The sequence below is a fragment of the Porites lutea genome, chromosome 1, assembly GCF_958299795.1.
Source record: "Porites lutea chromosome 1, jaPorLute2.1, whole genome shotgun sequence".
Classification (NCBI taxonomy): Eukaryota; Metazoa; Cnidaria; class Anthozoa; order Scleractinia; family Poritidae; genus Porites; species Porites lutea.
In genome coordinates, this window is record NC_133201.1 from 40,489,546 (window position 1) to 40,506,452 (window position 16,907).

The window sequence follows — 16,907 nt, forward strand, 5'->3', positions numbered from 1 at the left end:
GCAGCGTGATACAACGAAATTCGCTGTAAATTCAAAAACAAAAACTGTTAATAAACTTGTAATTTTGTCACTATCGAGAGTTGAACAGCATGACACATTTCAGATCCTGGACTCATCTTGTCCTTCGCTTATCACTATAATCACATCCTCTTTTCCGTTACTCTTTTCTGCAGAATAAAAGCAACGAATTTTAGTAAGTTGTCTCTCTGTCAAGGGAGATCTACATGCGAACTCTCTCGACTCAAGTCTGTTTGCTCTCGGCTGAGCTGCTAGAGATCGGAATCTCAGCGTTTGAATCTTTTTCTTAAGGGTTTTATTGAATTAGTTTTTCTTAATTGATAAAGTTAATTTTTTTTGTTCCACTCCCCAACGATCGAGGTAGCGCCACAGTTTCTTTCAAACGTATTCCCTCATTTTTGGGCACTTTTGAGGCATGTTTTAGAGAAACTTTTTGAAACATAGTTGTCATAAAGGCCTCAACTAACTCTTTCTTCTTTACGTGTGTGTTTATACTCACCGAGTTATAGAGAAAACGTTACATGTAAGAATGCATTGATAAACAAAAAATGAAATCATTCAACTGATTTCTCTAATTATTTCTCGTCTTATTTTTTTTTCCTCTTTCTTTCATTTTCTTTTTTTTTTTTCCTTCCTTATACTCTCTTCCTTACCAGAAAATACAAACTTGTCAATGCGACTGTTTCTGTCGGCAGTTGGTGTCGTGGGATTGGAGGCGGGCGTTGTTCCTGCTTTCTGGTCTGACTGTTTTCTTCTACGGGCTTTACGTGCTCGCAGAGCCTCTCTTACCTGGTGTAGAAATAGTTGAGTGATGAACATGTATATTTACAGTGTAACCTCGATTCAACCAAGAGCCAGGAGACTGGCAAAATTTGTTCTCTTTATCGATGTTTCGTTATATCGAGGTTCTTTTTCATACATGTTACTATTGCTGGGGTAAAGAAAATTGTTCGTTATACCGAGGACTTCGATATGTAGAGTTCGTTATATCAAGGTTCCACAGTAGTTGGTCATACAATTCAACTGTCATTAACTGATTGTCGCTCACCTGTTCAATAGGAATACTAGCAAAAGGCTGGGAATTCACCATGCCTCTTACCTGGTCATCCAAAACACAATGGAAGATGCAAAAAACAAGTCCCTATGAACAAAAACAAATACTGAGTCACGTATGGCAAGGGGACTTCTGTTTTCAAACTCTCAACAAAAATTCTCTGTCAGCCTCGCTAGTTGTTGGCAAAGAAGCTTTCTTGATTTCTTTATCACTTGAGCATCAGCCTGAGTCTTATCGGTTAGCAGAAGTCATGATTTATCATATTTCTACTTCTCTAGAAAAAGACTGCAAATTAACGAGCAGCTGAACTTGGTCTACTCTAGGGACAAATACATCAATAATTTAAACTTACCCATGGAGCTTTACCGGTACTTACCATTAAAGAGTTCATCAAAATAAAAGCATACTTCAAGGAATCGTGGAAATCAACAAAGAATCCCAACAACCACGTGACCCCAAGAAGGGGAAGCAGGGCAACAGTACTTCTTATGCCTCTCCTATAAAGAGAAATTCACGGTTTTTCAAAAGCATGTTACTATAAATTGGACAATCTATCAAGTGTCCTCAATAGCTATTTTCCGTAATTGTAAATAAACCTACAGGAATAGTAGAAATAATTTAGTATCGAGCCTTCTCATTGTTGTACAAGAGAACTTACCTTGTAGCGTCTATTTTATTTTTGCCATATTTGCTGGATATTTTATCAAATACAACTCTCAAAATGATCACGAACAGAATCAAGTTTATCTGCAATGTAAAAAATAATGTCGTTGAACTGCTGGTGAAAGGGCATAAAATGAAATCCCGAAGGGAGGTCACCAGTAACTAAACAGCACTGAGTAAACTTGAATGTAAACTGCTGTGAGTCAAAAGATGAATTTTGTTTCAATGAGCAATAACTTTTTCAAGTGACACACTTGACGGTTTGTATTGCACCCTCATCCATGTTATCTGCAAGAAGTAAAAATTTTAAACTCCAACATTCATCGTCTTATACTACATATTGTAGTGGCTGTCAGGCCTCGAACCCAAAGCTAGTTTCGTAACTCTGTCTGGGCAATCCATTTCTGAGTATGCAGCATATATATGTGGTAAGCTTAGACTTCATGGCCCAAAGGAGCACTAGGGCTGGTGTAGTTGTGAGAGTCCCCACCTTCCACCAATGAGGCCTGGTTTTAAGTCCCCCGGTTGGACACCATACGAAGGCTGATTTTGTTGTTGTCATTGTTGTTTTTGTTTTCTTCGAGAGGTTTCCCTTCGGGTACTTCGAATCTTATCTGTCTTCCAAAACCCACAAACTCCAATTTGAACTACAATGTGTTTCCGTTTAGTTGGAGGGCCACGGGTTTAATTCTTAGCTTATAATGCAAATTTCACCCTCAAACTTGGGAAACGGCTGCGTGAATGCCATGTGAAATCATTGGTGCTCACCAAGAGAATTGCTAAAACTGGACCTTTGTAAATCCACTGACTTCCGTTTATCCAGCATCTGTAAACACAGGAATAATTTAAAGCGAGCTAAAAACGTTAAAATGATGATGCTCGCCGGATGATAATGATCATGTCGTGTTTGAGTTGTAGTTGTTGATGATATTGATGACGATGTCGATGATGTAGGTGACGATGATGATGAGCATGATAATGATGATGATTGAGAATAATGAGATGGCCAAAAATGATATATTACTATAATGGTATTAAACTACAGTAACAGTAAGGTTGTCAATGTAATATCAGTGTACCTGGTTCTTTCGATCTTCGTAGCAATTTTCAATGATCCGCATGTAATGTTCTTATACAAACTTTTCTCCATGTCATAAGATGAAGGACGAATAGCAGCCACCAAGCCAACGATGACTGCTGGTATTCCTTAAAATAATGACAATAAAACCATTTTCTGTTTAATATACACTGAAGGACTGTACAGTTAATTTTACCCTCAAATAGACGAACAGCAATGTGTCTTTGTAGGGGAAAGGGCATTTATTATATTGTGGTATTATAGTATGAACTACAGTATATTTGAAAAGAATTAGACCTGTGTATGATAGAGGCTTTCCATTGCATAGCAACTTCGAGTTTATGGAATTATAACTGATTTCTTTACAAATTTGAAAAAAAAAAACAAGAAAATCTCAAAACTGATTTATATTAATGGTCACTAAGACAACTTCCCTTTTCAAACAAGTTTAGATAGTTTTTGCCTTGATTTATCTGTCTTCATTCAGACTGACATAATAATAATTAGCCTCGCTGCTTACATCTATTAAGCGTGAAACAAAATCTTTTCAACATCTACTGTGATTAAAAAATCCGTTCTTTTATCATAACTGCTACTCATTAAATCCGAGATACATATGTATGTATCAACCAAGGGAGAATTATTCGCATTTACAGTGACAGTGAGATACTTGATAGTGAGATACTCATCAACTGTTATAAACCTTTGTATTTCCCATTTATTATTCTTATTTTTGTTCTTATTCATTCAATATCTTATACTGGGACCATTTTACAAACTATATCACTTAAAATCTAAATTTTAATAACTGGTGAAACAATCCTGCAATAAATTGCTTCCATTTATGAATTCTTTAAAATACTTTCAGTGGTATTTTGTAACCGACAGAACCGCGTGAAGGCTTAGGTCACGCGATATAAAGTGTTGTGGCAAACGTATAACGCCCTAGTTCTTCCCAGTAATTTTCTTAATCTCTTGAGATTAACCTTTCACTTGAATATCAAGTATGTTATAATATTATGACGATATTTAAAAGTGATTAATTCTCTTAATCAAAATCACTTGATCAAAGGATCTCGTATTCAAGTAAACTGAACATGTCATGTCTGGTCTGATCGTAAAAATATAAAGATACGAACCCCATCCCATCATCAGGTAAGACAGATACTGTTTTCTGACTGAGAAGACTTTGACCAGCTTTATGTAAAGATTGATTCCTTCCACCAGCATCCACGTAAATAGAGATGTGTGAAGATAGTGCTGAATCACCGTAACCAAGCAACAAAGGGCCTAAATACAAAACCTCCTTCAAATTTATTCTTTTTTCACCACTTTAATTAAATTATTATTCAGTTATTAAATGATTTTTCTTTCGGGAGACGATTGGACCGAGTAATACACTTTCATTCAGTCGCAACTCAAAGAGATATGCAATACTTAATATCGATCAAAATTTCAATATTTAGACAATATTGTTTAAATTTCTGGCCTGGTAAAGTAAATAGAACGTTTTCACTCACGCAGCCAGCAGCTAGGCAAATGACCCCAAGCAGCCTACAGCGATACAAGAGAGTAGTCACATGTGAAAAGAGTAAAATTCCCACAGGAATGATAGGGACACCAACATGGCCGCAGTTTGATTGTTCTTGGCAGACGTGACGTCATGTGAAAAGGCTCTATACAGCTAGCATCACCCACGTTAAGCTTGGCATAAAAACTGAGAAGACCAGTATCTAATTCGTAGGGTTGTTATCCGTTTACTTAAATATTTTTTCATGCCCATTATGAGCTAAAAATGAAAGCTACACCAGAAATAAACTCGTCATTTTTTTTTTTTTTGAATCATTATGATTATGATCAGGCCACAGTTGTTCAAAAGGCGTATAGTGCAGTTGGTTTCCCTAATACTTATCCACTGGATAGTGATTTATCCGATGGATAGCGCTATCCAGCTTTTGAACAACTGGGACCTGGTGCCAATCTGGTTATCCAGAATGTGACAATGTAACATCGACCCAGGGGAGGTTTTTTGTCCAGCGGTTTTAGTAAAAACAAGGGTTTGTGGGGGTTTCTCAGTCTTGCGGGCTCACACAAAAAATGCCTGCCAACTCAACCAATTGACCCACCAATTAGTCCTTATTTGCAACTGGAGATCAAGGAAACCTATATGATGCAAAAATGTTGGGATGCCAGCGTAAGATACCCGAAATTGATAGAGCATTAAAGAAATAGTAGGTCTCCCAAATATTTTAGGTTTTTAGTCCCAACAGTGTGATTTTCTAGTTGTTTAATGCTGAATATGTCAACGCAGGCTAGTTTTTCAATACAAGAACTTAAAAATTTTGAATATATTCTTTCTGTGAATCATAAGATTTTATAAGGATTATGAGTCAATCACCTTTAATTGGCTTTCTAGCGAACTTTCACTTCCCATCTCTCGTATTGTTAGAGTTGCATTTCACAAAACCTGCATGACTGCGAGCTGCAGACCTCAAATTAGTCTCCAATGGACAGAATGCCGTTGTGAAGAATTTTTACTACACATTACATTACTGATAAGATCAAAAGGGGACAACTAATCTAACACATAGCTTGTAAACTTTGGAACTTAAACCATAAAAACTTGAGACTGCTTACAATATGATCCATCCGTGAAGAAAATGAGGCGATATCCACAATGTACACGAGGTTACCAAGTCCAAGAGAAAAGAGAAGATTCTTGTGAACGAAAATTCTCTCGCTGCTTTTAACCCTATAGAACGAATAAAAAAATGGTAAGTAGCCCTATTTTTTGCACAGTGCTTTCAACGGATTCTTCGTGCTGGCATGGACGTCTCTTGTGTCCTTTTAGCGACGAAAAGCGACCGTCTTCGTTGGCTATAGAAAGTTGCTATTTTTAAGAATCATTATTCGTAAGGATAATAGCTGAAAACTGTCAAGTGCAAAGTAACCTTTAGTGAAGATCACAAAAACACACAAGAGAAAATTTTTTTCAGTTTAAGTCCGTTAAGCGTTAAGTTAGTACCTTATCATGGTAAGTATTATGAGAGACAGGATCACCGCAACAACAGATACTCCAAGAAGGACCAACTCAAGGTCCCTTTGGACTTTGTGGTGTTTGTTAATGGCAGCAGGTTCTTGTATTTCAAAGGCGTCTTTTTCCTGAAAAACAACAATAAATCGACAATTACAATTTCATTATGACTTTATTTTACTACAGCTACTAAAATCCTTCAGTTTTTCATGAGGCAAAGTATCTGAAAAATTTGGGGTCATAAAACGCTACGTTATTTGACCCTATTTCAAGAGTTAGAGGGCGGGTTAAGGTCCAAAAAAGTTGCGTCTATAACTGCGATGATCATCTTTCGTATAATTCTTCACCCCGCAGTTCACATGTTTGATTTTCATATATTCATAACTCTTGACCCTAACTCTTCACGAGCCTCTTCCGTGTCTTGGCCAAGAAATGTTAAGATGTATTTTTTTCTTTTTTTTTTTTTTCTCGTCTCTGTTTCAAAATATTCATGATAAAAAAGGGAGTACAAAACCTTCCAATACACACCCCCATTCCCCTTAGACTTCACAAGGGCCAAAGACAGTTATTTCCGATAATTAACAATTATTCCCCGAGCCCGAATGGGCTCTGAGTCAACAGCCCATGAGGCCGAAGGCCGAACGGGCTATTGACTCAGAGGCCATGAGGGCGAGAGGAATAATTGTTTTAGTAAACTCCAACTAGTTGGTCGTAAATATCGAGACAAAACAACTTTAGCTAGCAAAACGCTATTCAGCCGCCACTGTTTTGGTTTTCAGAGCCGGCGCTTTTCGCTACTAGTGGGCTATAACATATAACCTAGTACGCAGTAACTCAACCAATCAGAACGCAGCATTGATAATAGCCCACTAGTTGGATTTTACTAAAGTACAGTAGAACATTTGGCCTTATTTTCGGTGATAAGTGAATATATTTCGTACACGATTTCTTGAAAAACATTACCTTGTCATAATATATATGAGGGCAGTTGTTGGCCGTGAGGATAGCAATTATTTCTTCAATAGAGGGCTCCGTTGGCTATAATAATAGTGACATCAAAAAAGTAGATTTTAGTACAATAACTTCTACCGTATGAAATAACAAACAATAAAGTAAATTAAAATTACATACAACAAATACAGTTCATGAGAGCGAAGAGCTACGTGGCCTTTGGTTCGTTTTCACTTGGGTTGATTTTTGAAACATGAACAACATTAACAACAACTTTCGAAATACCCTGGTTGTTTGATGATTTATGCCGTTAATAAAACGCTTAAGGTGGCTGGACTGGCTTTTTTGGGGAGGATTACTCCATAGTTTGAGCATTTACTACGTCACCATAAACAAAGATATCGCAAAAATATCACTATAGCTGTATTGTATAATGATGAAAGTTTGTTATGATCTATAGTTTATTAACATCAGTAGTAATAGACGAGGGGTTCTGCGCAATGGTGGAGGTGGTGGAGTGACGTCACAATAGCTCAGGGGGTTAAAATGATGAGGTCACCATCTATAAATAGAAAGGTATTCTCTATAACAATCTAGGAGTTGACGTCATCAAAAAAACGATAAGATCATCAAAATAATCATTTAATATGGTAACTGGTGAGATTACATCATCAGCTTAAATTAAAAAGGGTTTTTTGACATGATCAGCTATTTTCTGTAGTCTATGACATCATTATTTATTTTCCTCTTTTTAAGATCATAAAAATGAAGAATATTATTATTAATTATTATTATCATCCAGAACGAAAATGATTATTATTCAGTCTTTCATAAGGATAAAGTTTAATCATTATCGTATGATCGCGAGGGCCATAGTCCCCCCCTCGAAAGAAATAACGTCTCTCAAGAAAACATTTTGCGACCTCCCAGGGTCAACAATTTCCAAGCTGAAAGAACTTCATTCTGAAGTATTTCTAACAGTTAATTTGGGCAGACTCTTGGTGTTCTTGAAATTTTGCAGAGGAACTGGAACTGACGCAGGAAGAATGGGGACAATTATATGCTGTTATTTATCCCACTTTAATATATCAAATCTGAGAGCAGTTATATAAGGCGATGATGTAGGCAGTAAAATCATTTAAAACTCGAACATTGCGAAATGATTAGAGCGATGGGTTGTTGTCCACCATCGACCACTTTTGGACATCGTTAGTCAGTTAATTATGCGAGTTCGCAAGCCCACCGTTGTAAACAAATTAGTACAGCTCTGCAGGAAAAGCCCCAAGAGAGAACTTTCAAGTGACTTATTATCATAAAAACAATAAAAACATAAAATAACTTAACAAGGATCAATTGAAACACGCGACTTACAATTGCGAGCAATAAAGTTTTTTAAAAAAACTTTATGAAAAACCAATGACAAAAAGAGTCAAATACACAGCGATTTGAAAGGGAAAGGAATGAAAATTAATCCTTCGACTGACTATTACAAGTTCGTTTTCTCCGTTCTATTACGAGGAATAATAAATAATCCTTCCGCGTCTACACAATTTTCCTATAGGCTCTAAGCCAAGAGTTCGACTTTCTTTGTTTCTTTCGGTTTGTCTTGTTCTTTGTAGTTGTTCTTTTAGCTTTTGCTTTAAAAGAGGCTTTATTTCTTCGTGATCTTGACAGTTCGTACACCGTTTCTTGTGTCTGTACTGGACTGCGAGTACTAGTTGAGTGATTTTTTCCGGAATTATCCGCTTCACTTTCGTAAACGACGACTTTAACTTTAGGTTGCAATTTCGCCTCTTGTAAATACTGTCTTCGCTGTATGTGGTCTAACTGATGAACATCCGCGAGATGGTTAGCTAATCTGACAAGGTACTTCGTCCCGCACCATGAAATCGGACAGTTTCTGCAAACTCTCGTGTAAACCATGTTAAAAAAACTGTTGACAGTTCGATGGCTGAACACAAATGACTTCTATTTCGCAAATAGTCAGGTTATACAGAGTATTAGAAAGGCCAAATACAGGCCCAAAAGGCCATAACCAGGCCAGAAATGCCAAAACCAGGCCAAAAGAGACAAAAAAATACAAACGGGCCATTTTCGGTCAAGTTTCTTTTTTCTCGTACACACACGTGGGTGTCGCGCGTCGCTAGTTACCTAACAGCTTTTAATATTGGAATCATCATCTTTATTAAGCGTAATCACAAATAACAGTGCCTAATTACTGCGCTTTTCACAAACATGCGAACTCTAAAGTTCAAAAGCCGCCTTCGCAATTGCGTTTTTCGCTGCCGTCAATCATAATTACGATCACAAGCAACGAACCTTGAAACACAGAAACACACAAAACGGATCGAAATCAACCAATCACAAATCACAAACCTTGACCTTTTGAACCCGTGAAGTAAAGTTTTGTTTCCTAAGAGGTCCGTTAAGATGATTGAAGGCAGCGAAAAACGCAATCGTCAGTTGGCTTTTGAACTTCAGAATTCGCATGTTTGTGAAAAGCGCAGTAAAAAGTTTTGTTCTTCCTTTAGTAATTGGTATTTCAAGTTTCAGATTTGCTATTTATTGCACAAGTTTACTGTTATTGGTGTTATGATCAAGTCATCAATAGTTTGGTTGTTTACAGTTTTTATTGAAATGCAACAATATACAAAGGCCCAGGGAATAAAAAATGTTGTAATTCCTTACATAACTGCTCTCAGATTTGATATATTAAAGTGCGATAAATAACAGCATATAATTGTCCCCATTCTTCCTGCGTCAGTTCCAGTTCCTCTGCAAATTTCAAGAACACCAAGAGTCTGCCCAAATTAACTGTTAGAAATACTTCAGAATGAAGTTCTTTCAGCTTGGAAATTGTTGACCCTGGGAGGTCGCAAAATGTTTTCTTGAGAGACGTTATTTCTTTCGAGGGGGGGACTATGGCCCTCGCGATCATACGATAATGATTAAACTTTATTCTTATGAAAGACTGAATAATAACCATTTTCGTTCTGGATGATAATAATAATTAATAATAATAATCTTCATTTTTGTGATCTTAAAAAGAGGAAAATAAATAATGATGTCATAGACTATAGAAAATAGCTGATAATGTCAAAAAACCTTTTTAATTTAAGCTGATGATGTAATCTCACCAGTTACCATATTAAATGATTATTTTGATGATGATCTCATCGTTTTTTGATGACGTCAACTCCCTAGATTGTTATAGAGAATACCTTTCTATTTATAGATGATGACCTCATCATTTTAATCCCCTGAGCTATTGTGACGTCACTCCACCACCACCACCACTGCGCAGAACCCCTCGTCTATTACTACTAACATCGAAGTCACCTTCGTTGGCAACGCAATGACGCTATTACAAGTCTCTAACGAGAATTTCTACAAACCTCCTACTCGACCTATTGTATCCGAAACAGCCACTTAAGTCATAACAATTATAAACGCTCTTTTTACAAACGGGCATATTGACCTAATGACTATGTGGCTTAGTTTAGGACAAGTCCACCACGAATACCACAGTTCTACAGGCTGACCAAGATACACAAAGCTATTCCCGTCGGCAGACCTATCGTCTCTGGTAGTGGTGGTTCCACAGAACGCATTTCTAGTTCTGTGGATTCGCCTCTACGACCGATCGCTCAAAAACAAGAGTCTTACATCAAGCATACTACGCACTTCATAAACTTCATTGAAAACACGCCACTCCCAGAGGCAGCTATTTTAGCTACACTGGACTGTACACTAACATCCCCCAGGAAGAGGGAATCGAAATCTTTTGTCGCTTCTACGAAGAACACTATCAGCCTATTCTACCTATCCCTATTCAATTTTCGAAAGACTTAATGCGGCTGATTCTAACACAAAATTCATTCAAATTCAACGACAAACACTACCTACAGACAGACGGCATAGAAATGGGCACCAAGATGGCGGTTGCTTTCTCAGTCATTTTCATGGCACACATTGAGAAAAAACTTTTAAATGAAAGCCCTTACCAACCATTCCTCTGGAAGAGATTTATTGATGACATATTCTCGGTGTGGACTATTTTGGAAACCGAAATCAATAAAAATTTTATTGACTTCGCGAACTCTTTCCAAGCAAACATTAAATTTACACACGAAATGTCATCAAAACATATTGACACTGAAGTTTTTAAAGGACCATGATTCATTCAAGGTAAAATACTTGATGTTCAAACACATTTTAAGCCAACAGAAACATTCCAATACACGCATTTCTGCTCTTGCCACCCTCTCAGTGTTAAGAAGAGCTTGTTAAAAGGAGAAGCTTTACGCTTACTTCGAACGAACTCGGTTAAGGAATCATTGCGTTACAGAAGAAAGAATTCTTAACTCGCGATATAGAAAGAGGTTACCCTCAGGAACTTGTCCAAGCAATCCTAGCCGAAGTTCGTTTCAAAACGGCTTTACAAAATAAACCTAAAACATCAAAAAAGATTTTGCCATTCGTTACGACTTTCAGTCCTGTTACTACGAATCTCAAAAAAAGATTCTAATGAAACACTGGCACCTTATTACAGGCAACAACACCCACGCGCAAATATATCCTAATACCCCAGTTGTTGCTTATTGGAAGGAAAATCTTTAAAAGTTTCTCTTGTTAGAGCTAAAATTGCTTCGGTTTAACGACAACTTTTAAGGAGTTATACACGGTTAGGGTCGAGTGAAAATATTATTACTACTTGCCATTGTATTTCTCTGTACCAGAATTTTTTCTCTTTTTTTGGAAATCCCTTAAGGGAGCTTATTCTTCCATTCACTGCCTCGATCATGGCAAGGTTAAAGAATTTCTGAGAGAGCGTTCTGGAAATATTTTGAAACGAAGGGTCCTTTTGAGTGCAAATAATTTGTTTTCCTAAGTTGCCCACGTGCATATGAAACTTGAAAACAATGCCAGTGAATAATGAATCGAAGACGCTTACTTGTGAACACAAAATCGGAGGAAAATTTGTGATATTGTCGCTTTTAAAGTCCGTGAATTCTGGAGGCAATATAAATCAAAGATTAATCTCAGGATTGTCAAGTTGTTTAAAAAAATTATCGAGCGGTTTCTAAATTGCCGTGAAATTTGTAAACGTGAACCAAATTACATTCAACAATGGTAACAAACGCAACTGAATGCGGCACGCTAATCAAATTCTTCTTTCTCAAAATAGGCCAAAGCAAACCCTCTTTTCTTCTTTCACAGTTTCAAATGGAATCGAACCACTATGAGATGAAACCTTTTTTTCGGACCGCTTCATTTTCTTTAGATATTACCCATTATGTTGATAATATGGTTATTCACTGTTTTTATGACCCTTTAAACTTTGTCCCAAAATATTTCCAAAACGCTCTCATAGAAATTGTTCAAATTTGCCCTGATCGAGGCAGCGAAGAGGGATATAAGGTCCCTTAAGAGATTTCTGAAGAAAAAAATTCTGGTACCGAGAAATAGGAATCAAGAAAAAAAAATCGTAATGGCGTCATTACGTTGCCATGATGACTCCGATGTGAATAAAACATAAATCATAACAAATTAACAACTTTACAGCGGTGATCATATTGGCGTGAACACCTAAAATATGTCTGGAATGTTTATTGTGATTTAACCAATCACAGACGAGATCATCACACAACAGAAACCACAGGCAACATACGGTTTCCTACCTGTCACGGAACAAATTATTTTCATTTTGTTTTAACATTTTCAGTCTTTTTACAAGTAAGCAATTGCTTTTCCTTCCTATTTGTTTACAGTATTTGCTATAATAGCGAAGAATACAGGTTTGAGCGATTTTGAAATAAGTTACAAAGCCGATGTGCCGGGCCTACGCACGCGACGGTTTGGCGCGAAAAGTTTTCAAACTTTTATCGGTAGTTACGCCTGATCACAAGTTACTATGTTGCAAGGTAAGCCGCTAGAGTTTTCTGATTTCCATCGCTTCGCAGCTAATGCAGTAAGCGTAAACACTTTTTTGTTAGGTGAGGGAGATTTACTATTTTGGTAATTTATTAATTGTTATTAGAGAGTCCACTCGATCGCTTTGGAAAAATAACACTGCGTGACTAGACAAACAAAACAGAGGGAAATGCCAGAGACCTTTGACAGCTGTCAGTAAGTCTAATTTTATTTTTCGCCTTTATCGCGTATCCAAAAATACCGTACGTTGCAGGTGCGTGGGAGAATTGCTCTAAAGTCTTGTTCAGAACAGTTCTGAAGAATACGGAAATGTCAGAGGTAAAACAGTGGCTTATGTCAATTGGAATACCAGGAATAGAAAGATTGGCGGATGAATTTGAATCCCGGGGATTTTTGACTCGCAAATCCTTACAATATCTTCAAGACGGCGATCTCGACTACATATTCTCGTCGCCAAAAAGTTTGCTTCTCGCGGAGAAGCGAGCACTGGACCACGAACTGCGACAACTTAAGCTTAAATCACAAGAACCTGGCAGTACTGCACATTTAATGCCGAAGCAGTTACGTCTAGCAGTAACGAACCACAAACTTGGCCAACCGAAGGAGGGACGGCAACTGCATCAAACTCAAGCACTACTACTACACGCAAGATCGATTCTCCTCTAGACCGCCGTAAGCAAGAGCTTGTTGAAAATGTCAGTTTTTTGGAGGCACAGATTTCAAGTGCAGAAGACCACTTGGCAAAGCTTAAAAGCGAAAATGATTTGCACCAAACCGTTTCCCGCGGAAGAATTTGTAGTCACTGTCATCAGTCTGGCCATAACAGGAACAATTGCCGCGGAATTGCATGTGATTCTCACACTAAATGTAAATTGAAAGACAAACATCCAAAATCGGGAAAATCAATCCGTGAAACTCAAAAAATGCTAACTGTGCTAAGGAAAAATAAGGAAACGGCCAAGCAATCCCTAGAGCAATTTATGTTACAGCTTCAGCGATCGTGCGGGAATTTTTTCGCCGTAATGCGTCCACGCTTGAAACGCCTGAATCCAGTAAAATATCTGAATCGTCAAGAGCTTGATAAAGATCTGCTTTACCTTCATAAAGCGCTTGAAAACAAAGTACCACCGGAATCAGAGGATTGGCGCTTACCTTACCTGATTGACAACTGTAAAGGCCAAGTAAGTTCTTTCAACGAAAGTACTGCGTTACTTCCCATTTCTTTGCCTGCTAATCCTCCCGAAAATTCATTTTATAATGGTTGCAGTGTAAACAACGGGGCAAATTCAACTTCAAGTGTGTCAGTAAGATTCCACCCATATTAATTGTAATTCTTTTAGGCTTATAACACCCGCGTGTGACAGCTATATGTTGAAACATTTTGTATGTCATTATGTTGTTGTAACTTTCACTTGGAGCCGAGATACATCGGCAAAGGACATAAACGTTGTGTTTTTACACTAGTACAGGCGAAAGTGTTGGAGATACTTTTTTTTCTGTCACCCTACAAAGCTGTACATGTTTCCTAGTCTCATAAAGTTTTTAATAAAGTTGAAATTCGAGAGTTGTTCTTTTCGAATTCTTCTTAGAAAAATACATTTTTAGATATGCATTGAACACTCGTTCAATCGTTAGTCCACACAAATCGAATCCTCTTGTTCTTCAAAAAAAAGTAGCAAGGATTATGCTATCAGAAACGAAACCATCACGATTATTCATTTTTTATGGTCTTCATGTGATATGTCGTTACATGGAAAGCTGGTCGCCGTCGCGTCGCGTTGGCTTCTAAAACTTTTCTTTCTAAGATCGAACGATGTACTGGATGCGGTCCTCGGCACTGATCTTGGGGAACAGCGGTGTTTCAAATTCCTAATAAGGCAGTTTGTATCCTTAAAAAAAAACGAAAATAATTTGTTCCATGCACGACTGATCGGAAACCGTTCGTTGCCTGTGGTTTCTGTGATGTGAAGATCTCACCTGTGATTGGTTGCAACACAATAAACATTCCAGACATATTTTAGGTGTTGACGCCAATATAATCACTGCTGTAAATAATGCAGCTGTGGTAACTTTTTCTCGATAGCTTTAGTAAATGCTCAAACTTGGGAGGAAATTCCCAACTGAGCAAATGGCACAAATTCTACCAGGTGTTTATCTTTGTGTTTCTACAGAAGGTTCCACCTCGATTTTGGGAGGATGCGGCGTGCATGGCCGAGTGGCTAGATCGCTGGACTTGCAATTCGCGGGCTCCGAGTTCAAGTCCTGCTCTGACCGGTAGCTGTATTTAGTCTATTTGAATTAGCTGTTGGTGTCTTTTTGGATCTGTCGAAAGCTTTCGATACAGTCAATCATTCCATCTTATTTGATAAACTTGAACACTATGGTATACGTGGCTTGGCTCTGAAATGGATTAGGAGCTATTTTTTCAACAGACTTTATTTTGTAGAATACTATGGTTATGTTTCGTCTCGTGCTAATATAATGTATGTGGTTCCCCAAGGTTCAATACTAGGGCCTTTGTTTTTTTCTGCTCTACATCAACGATGTAAAGCAGAAATCACAAGGATAAAGACTGCTTGACTAACACACTGAACGCTGAGCTAAATAAGTTGTTAATTTGGTTTAGAGCGAACGGGCTTTCATTAAACTTGAAAAAAAAATTATTGTATGAAACCATGCCAAAAGCGTACAAATCAAACTATTCAACTTTTAATTAATGGCCTAAAAATTGATTACTATGTAAAAGAAACATTATTCTTCGGAGTAATCATAGATAAAAATTTAAATCGGAAATCTGAAATCTCAATAATCTCGCCAATAAAGTTCTAAATCCATAGGAATTATTCGTAAATAAACCAGTTTCATTTATCTATGAAAACTTTACGAACATTGTAGTTTTCTCTAGCCTATCCATACTTTTTTTACTGCAGCTAAGTTTGGGCCTCTAATTACAGAACTAACCTTATTCGTCCTGAGATTTTACAGAAACGAGCGATCTGAACTACAGCTAAAACTCCTTTCGATGCACATACTGATCCAGTCTTTCAAAACCATGATATATACTTAATACAACTAAACTTATTCATGTACTCCTATCAAAACAATACTCTACCTTTAAAATTTCATTGTAAAATGTAAAATTCATTCGTATAACACAAGAAACTCTTGTAAATTTCGTCTGCCTTTCTGTCGTACTCGATTCAACCAGTTTTCTGTATTTCATCAAGGACCTTAACTTTATAACACCTTAAACACCCACATCATCAATGCTTCCTTCCTTTTTTTCTTTAAAAGAGCACTTAAGGAATTTATTTGTAATAACTATTCGTTTAATCCAACAAAAATCTTGGAAAAAAGCTGATTAATTAATTCAACATCTGTAAACTTCCTTAATATTGATTGTTATTTTAAATTTCCATCTAATAATATTTTGTATCCGTCGCCGTAATTTTTATGCCATCTTTGAAAAATTGTAATTGAGGAGGCCTAATTAACATAATGTTTATAGTTTCCTTTAGGCATCCTCGCCATTTCTTCCTACATGTTTTGTATCTTTTTGTAATTGGCATCGTGTTATGTGTGGCAAATAAAATACAAATACCCGTATTTTAATTTGAAAGGAATAAACCAAGTGGATTCTGGCACTAGTAAACATCATGCAAATGGTCTACCCAGTTAAATGACATGTTCTTAGAAATGATGCAGTGTAATGGAGCCTTTTTGATCATTATTATTACCTCCTTGCTTGTAGTGTTGTACTTTTGAGAGATCTCAGTCGAGAAGTTAAGGACAGTTGGCGTCGGGTTAAAAGGCCTTTCAGACGGACCTTTAACAGTCTCATCTGTAATCAATGGCGCACTATTTAACTGCATAATGAGCACTAATCTTTGAATGAATACTTTGGAGGGAACGTATTTCACTGCAAAATTTCCCAGTTGCTCTACAGCCACCCTGTATTTGAAAATATAACAAAAAACGTATGATTAATATAAAAAGAATATCGTTAGCTACAATTGTAATGGCTAAATAAATAATAAGATTACCGCATCACAAAGACTTTTGAATCAAACCAATGTACATGCTAAATAATTCATAAGCGTATAATGCTTCATTGACTAAAGATTCCTTGTGTATTACTAACAAGTTTTTACCCCATGCTCAATCTTCCAAGTAAG

General features: G+C 37.0%; 1 protein-coding gene across 3 annotated transcripts; it reads right to left on the reverse strand.

Moving 5' to 3' along the window:
* Nucleotides 1–35: 35 nt before the first annotated feature.
* LOC140950663 (vasoactive intestinal polypeptide receptor 1-like) lies at nt 36–16,620 on the reverse strand. Of its 3 annotated transcripts, none has more exons than XM_073399927.1 (12): nt 16,470–16,620; nt 6,811–6,885; nt 5,839–5,975; nt 5,451–5,565; nt 3,953–4,103; nt 2,815–2,941; nt 2,504–2,561; nt 1,731–1,819; nt 1,449–1,569; nt 1,118–1,159; nt 672–807; nt 36–167 (listed from the first exon to the last, which is right to left on the reverse strand). In XM_073399927.1, the coding sequence occupies exons 1-12, from the start codon at nt 16,602–16,604 to the stop codon at nt 100–102; spliced, it is 1,254 nt and encodes a 417-aa protein (XP_073256028.1). In that variant the 5' UTR covers nt 16,605–16,620; the 3' UTR covers nt 36–99. The 3 variants fall into 3 exon arrangements, with proteins under 3 accessions (XP_073256028.1, XP_073256022.1, XP_073256016.1); XM_073399921.1 differs by having other exon boundaries at nt 1,106–1,159; XM_073399915.1 differs by having other exon boundaries at nt 1,067–1,159.
* Between the last annotated feature and the right edge of the window lie 287 nt (nt 16,621–16,907).

Bases quoted from the DNA above. Each gene is read 5' to 3' on its own strand.
- LOC140950663 (XM_073399915.1), bottom strand. From the start codon at position 16,604: ATGCAGTTAAATAGTGCGCCATTGATTACAGATGAGACTGTTAAAGGT. The intron at 5,566-5,838 runs GTACTAACTTAA...TTCGTTCTATAG, and splicing joins ATAATACTTACCATGATAAG to GGTTAAAAGCAGCGAGAGAA. The intron at 1,820-2,503 runs GTGAGCACCAAT...TTTACATTGCAG, and splicing joins CAGTTTTAGCAATTCTCTTG to ATAAACTTGATTCTGTTCGT.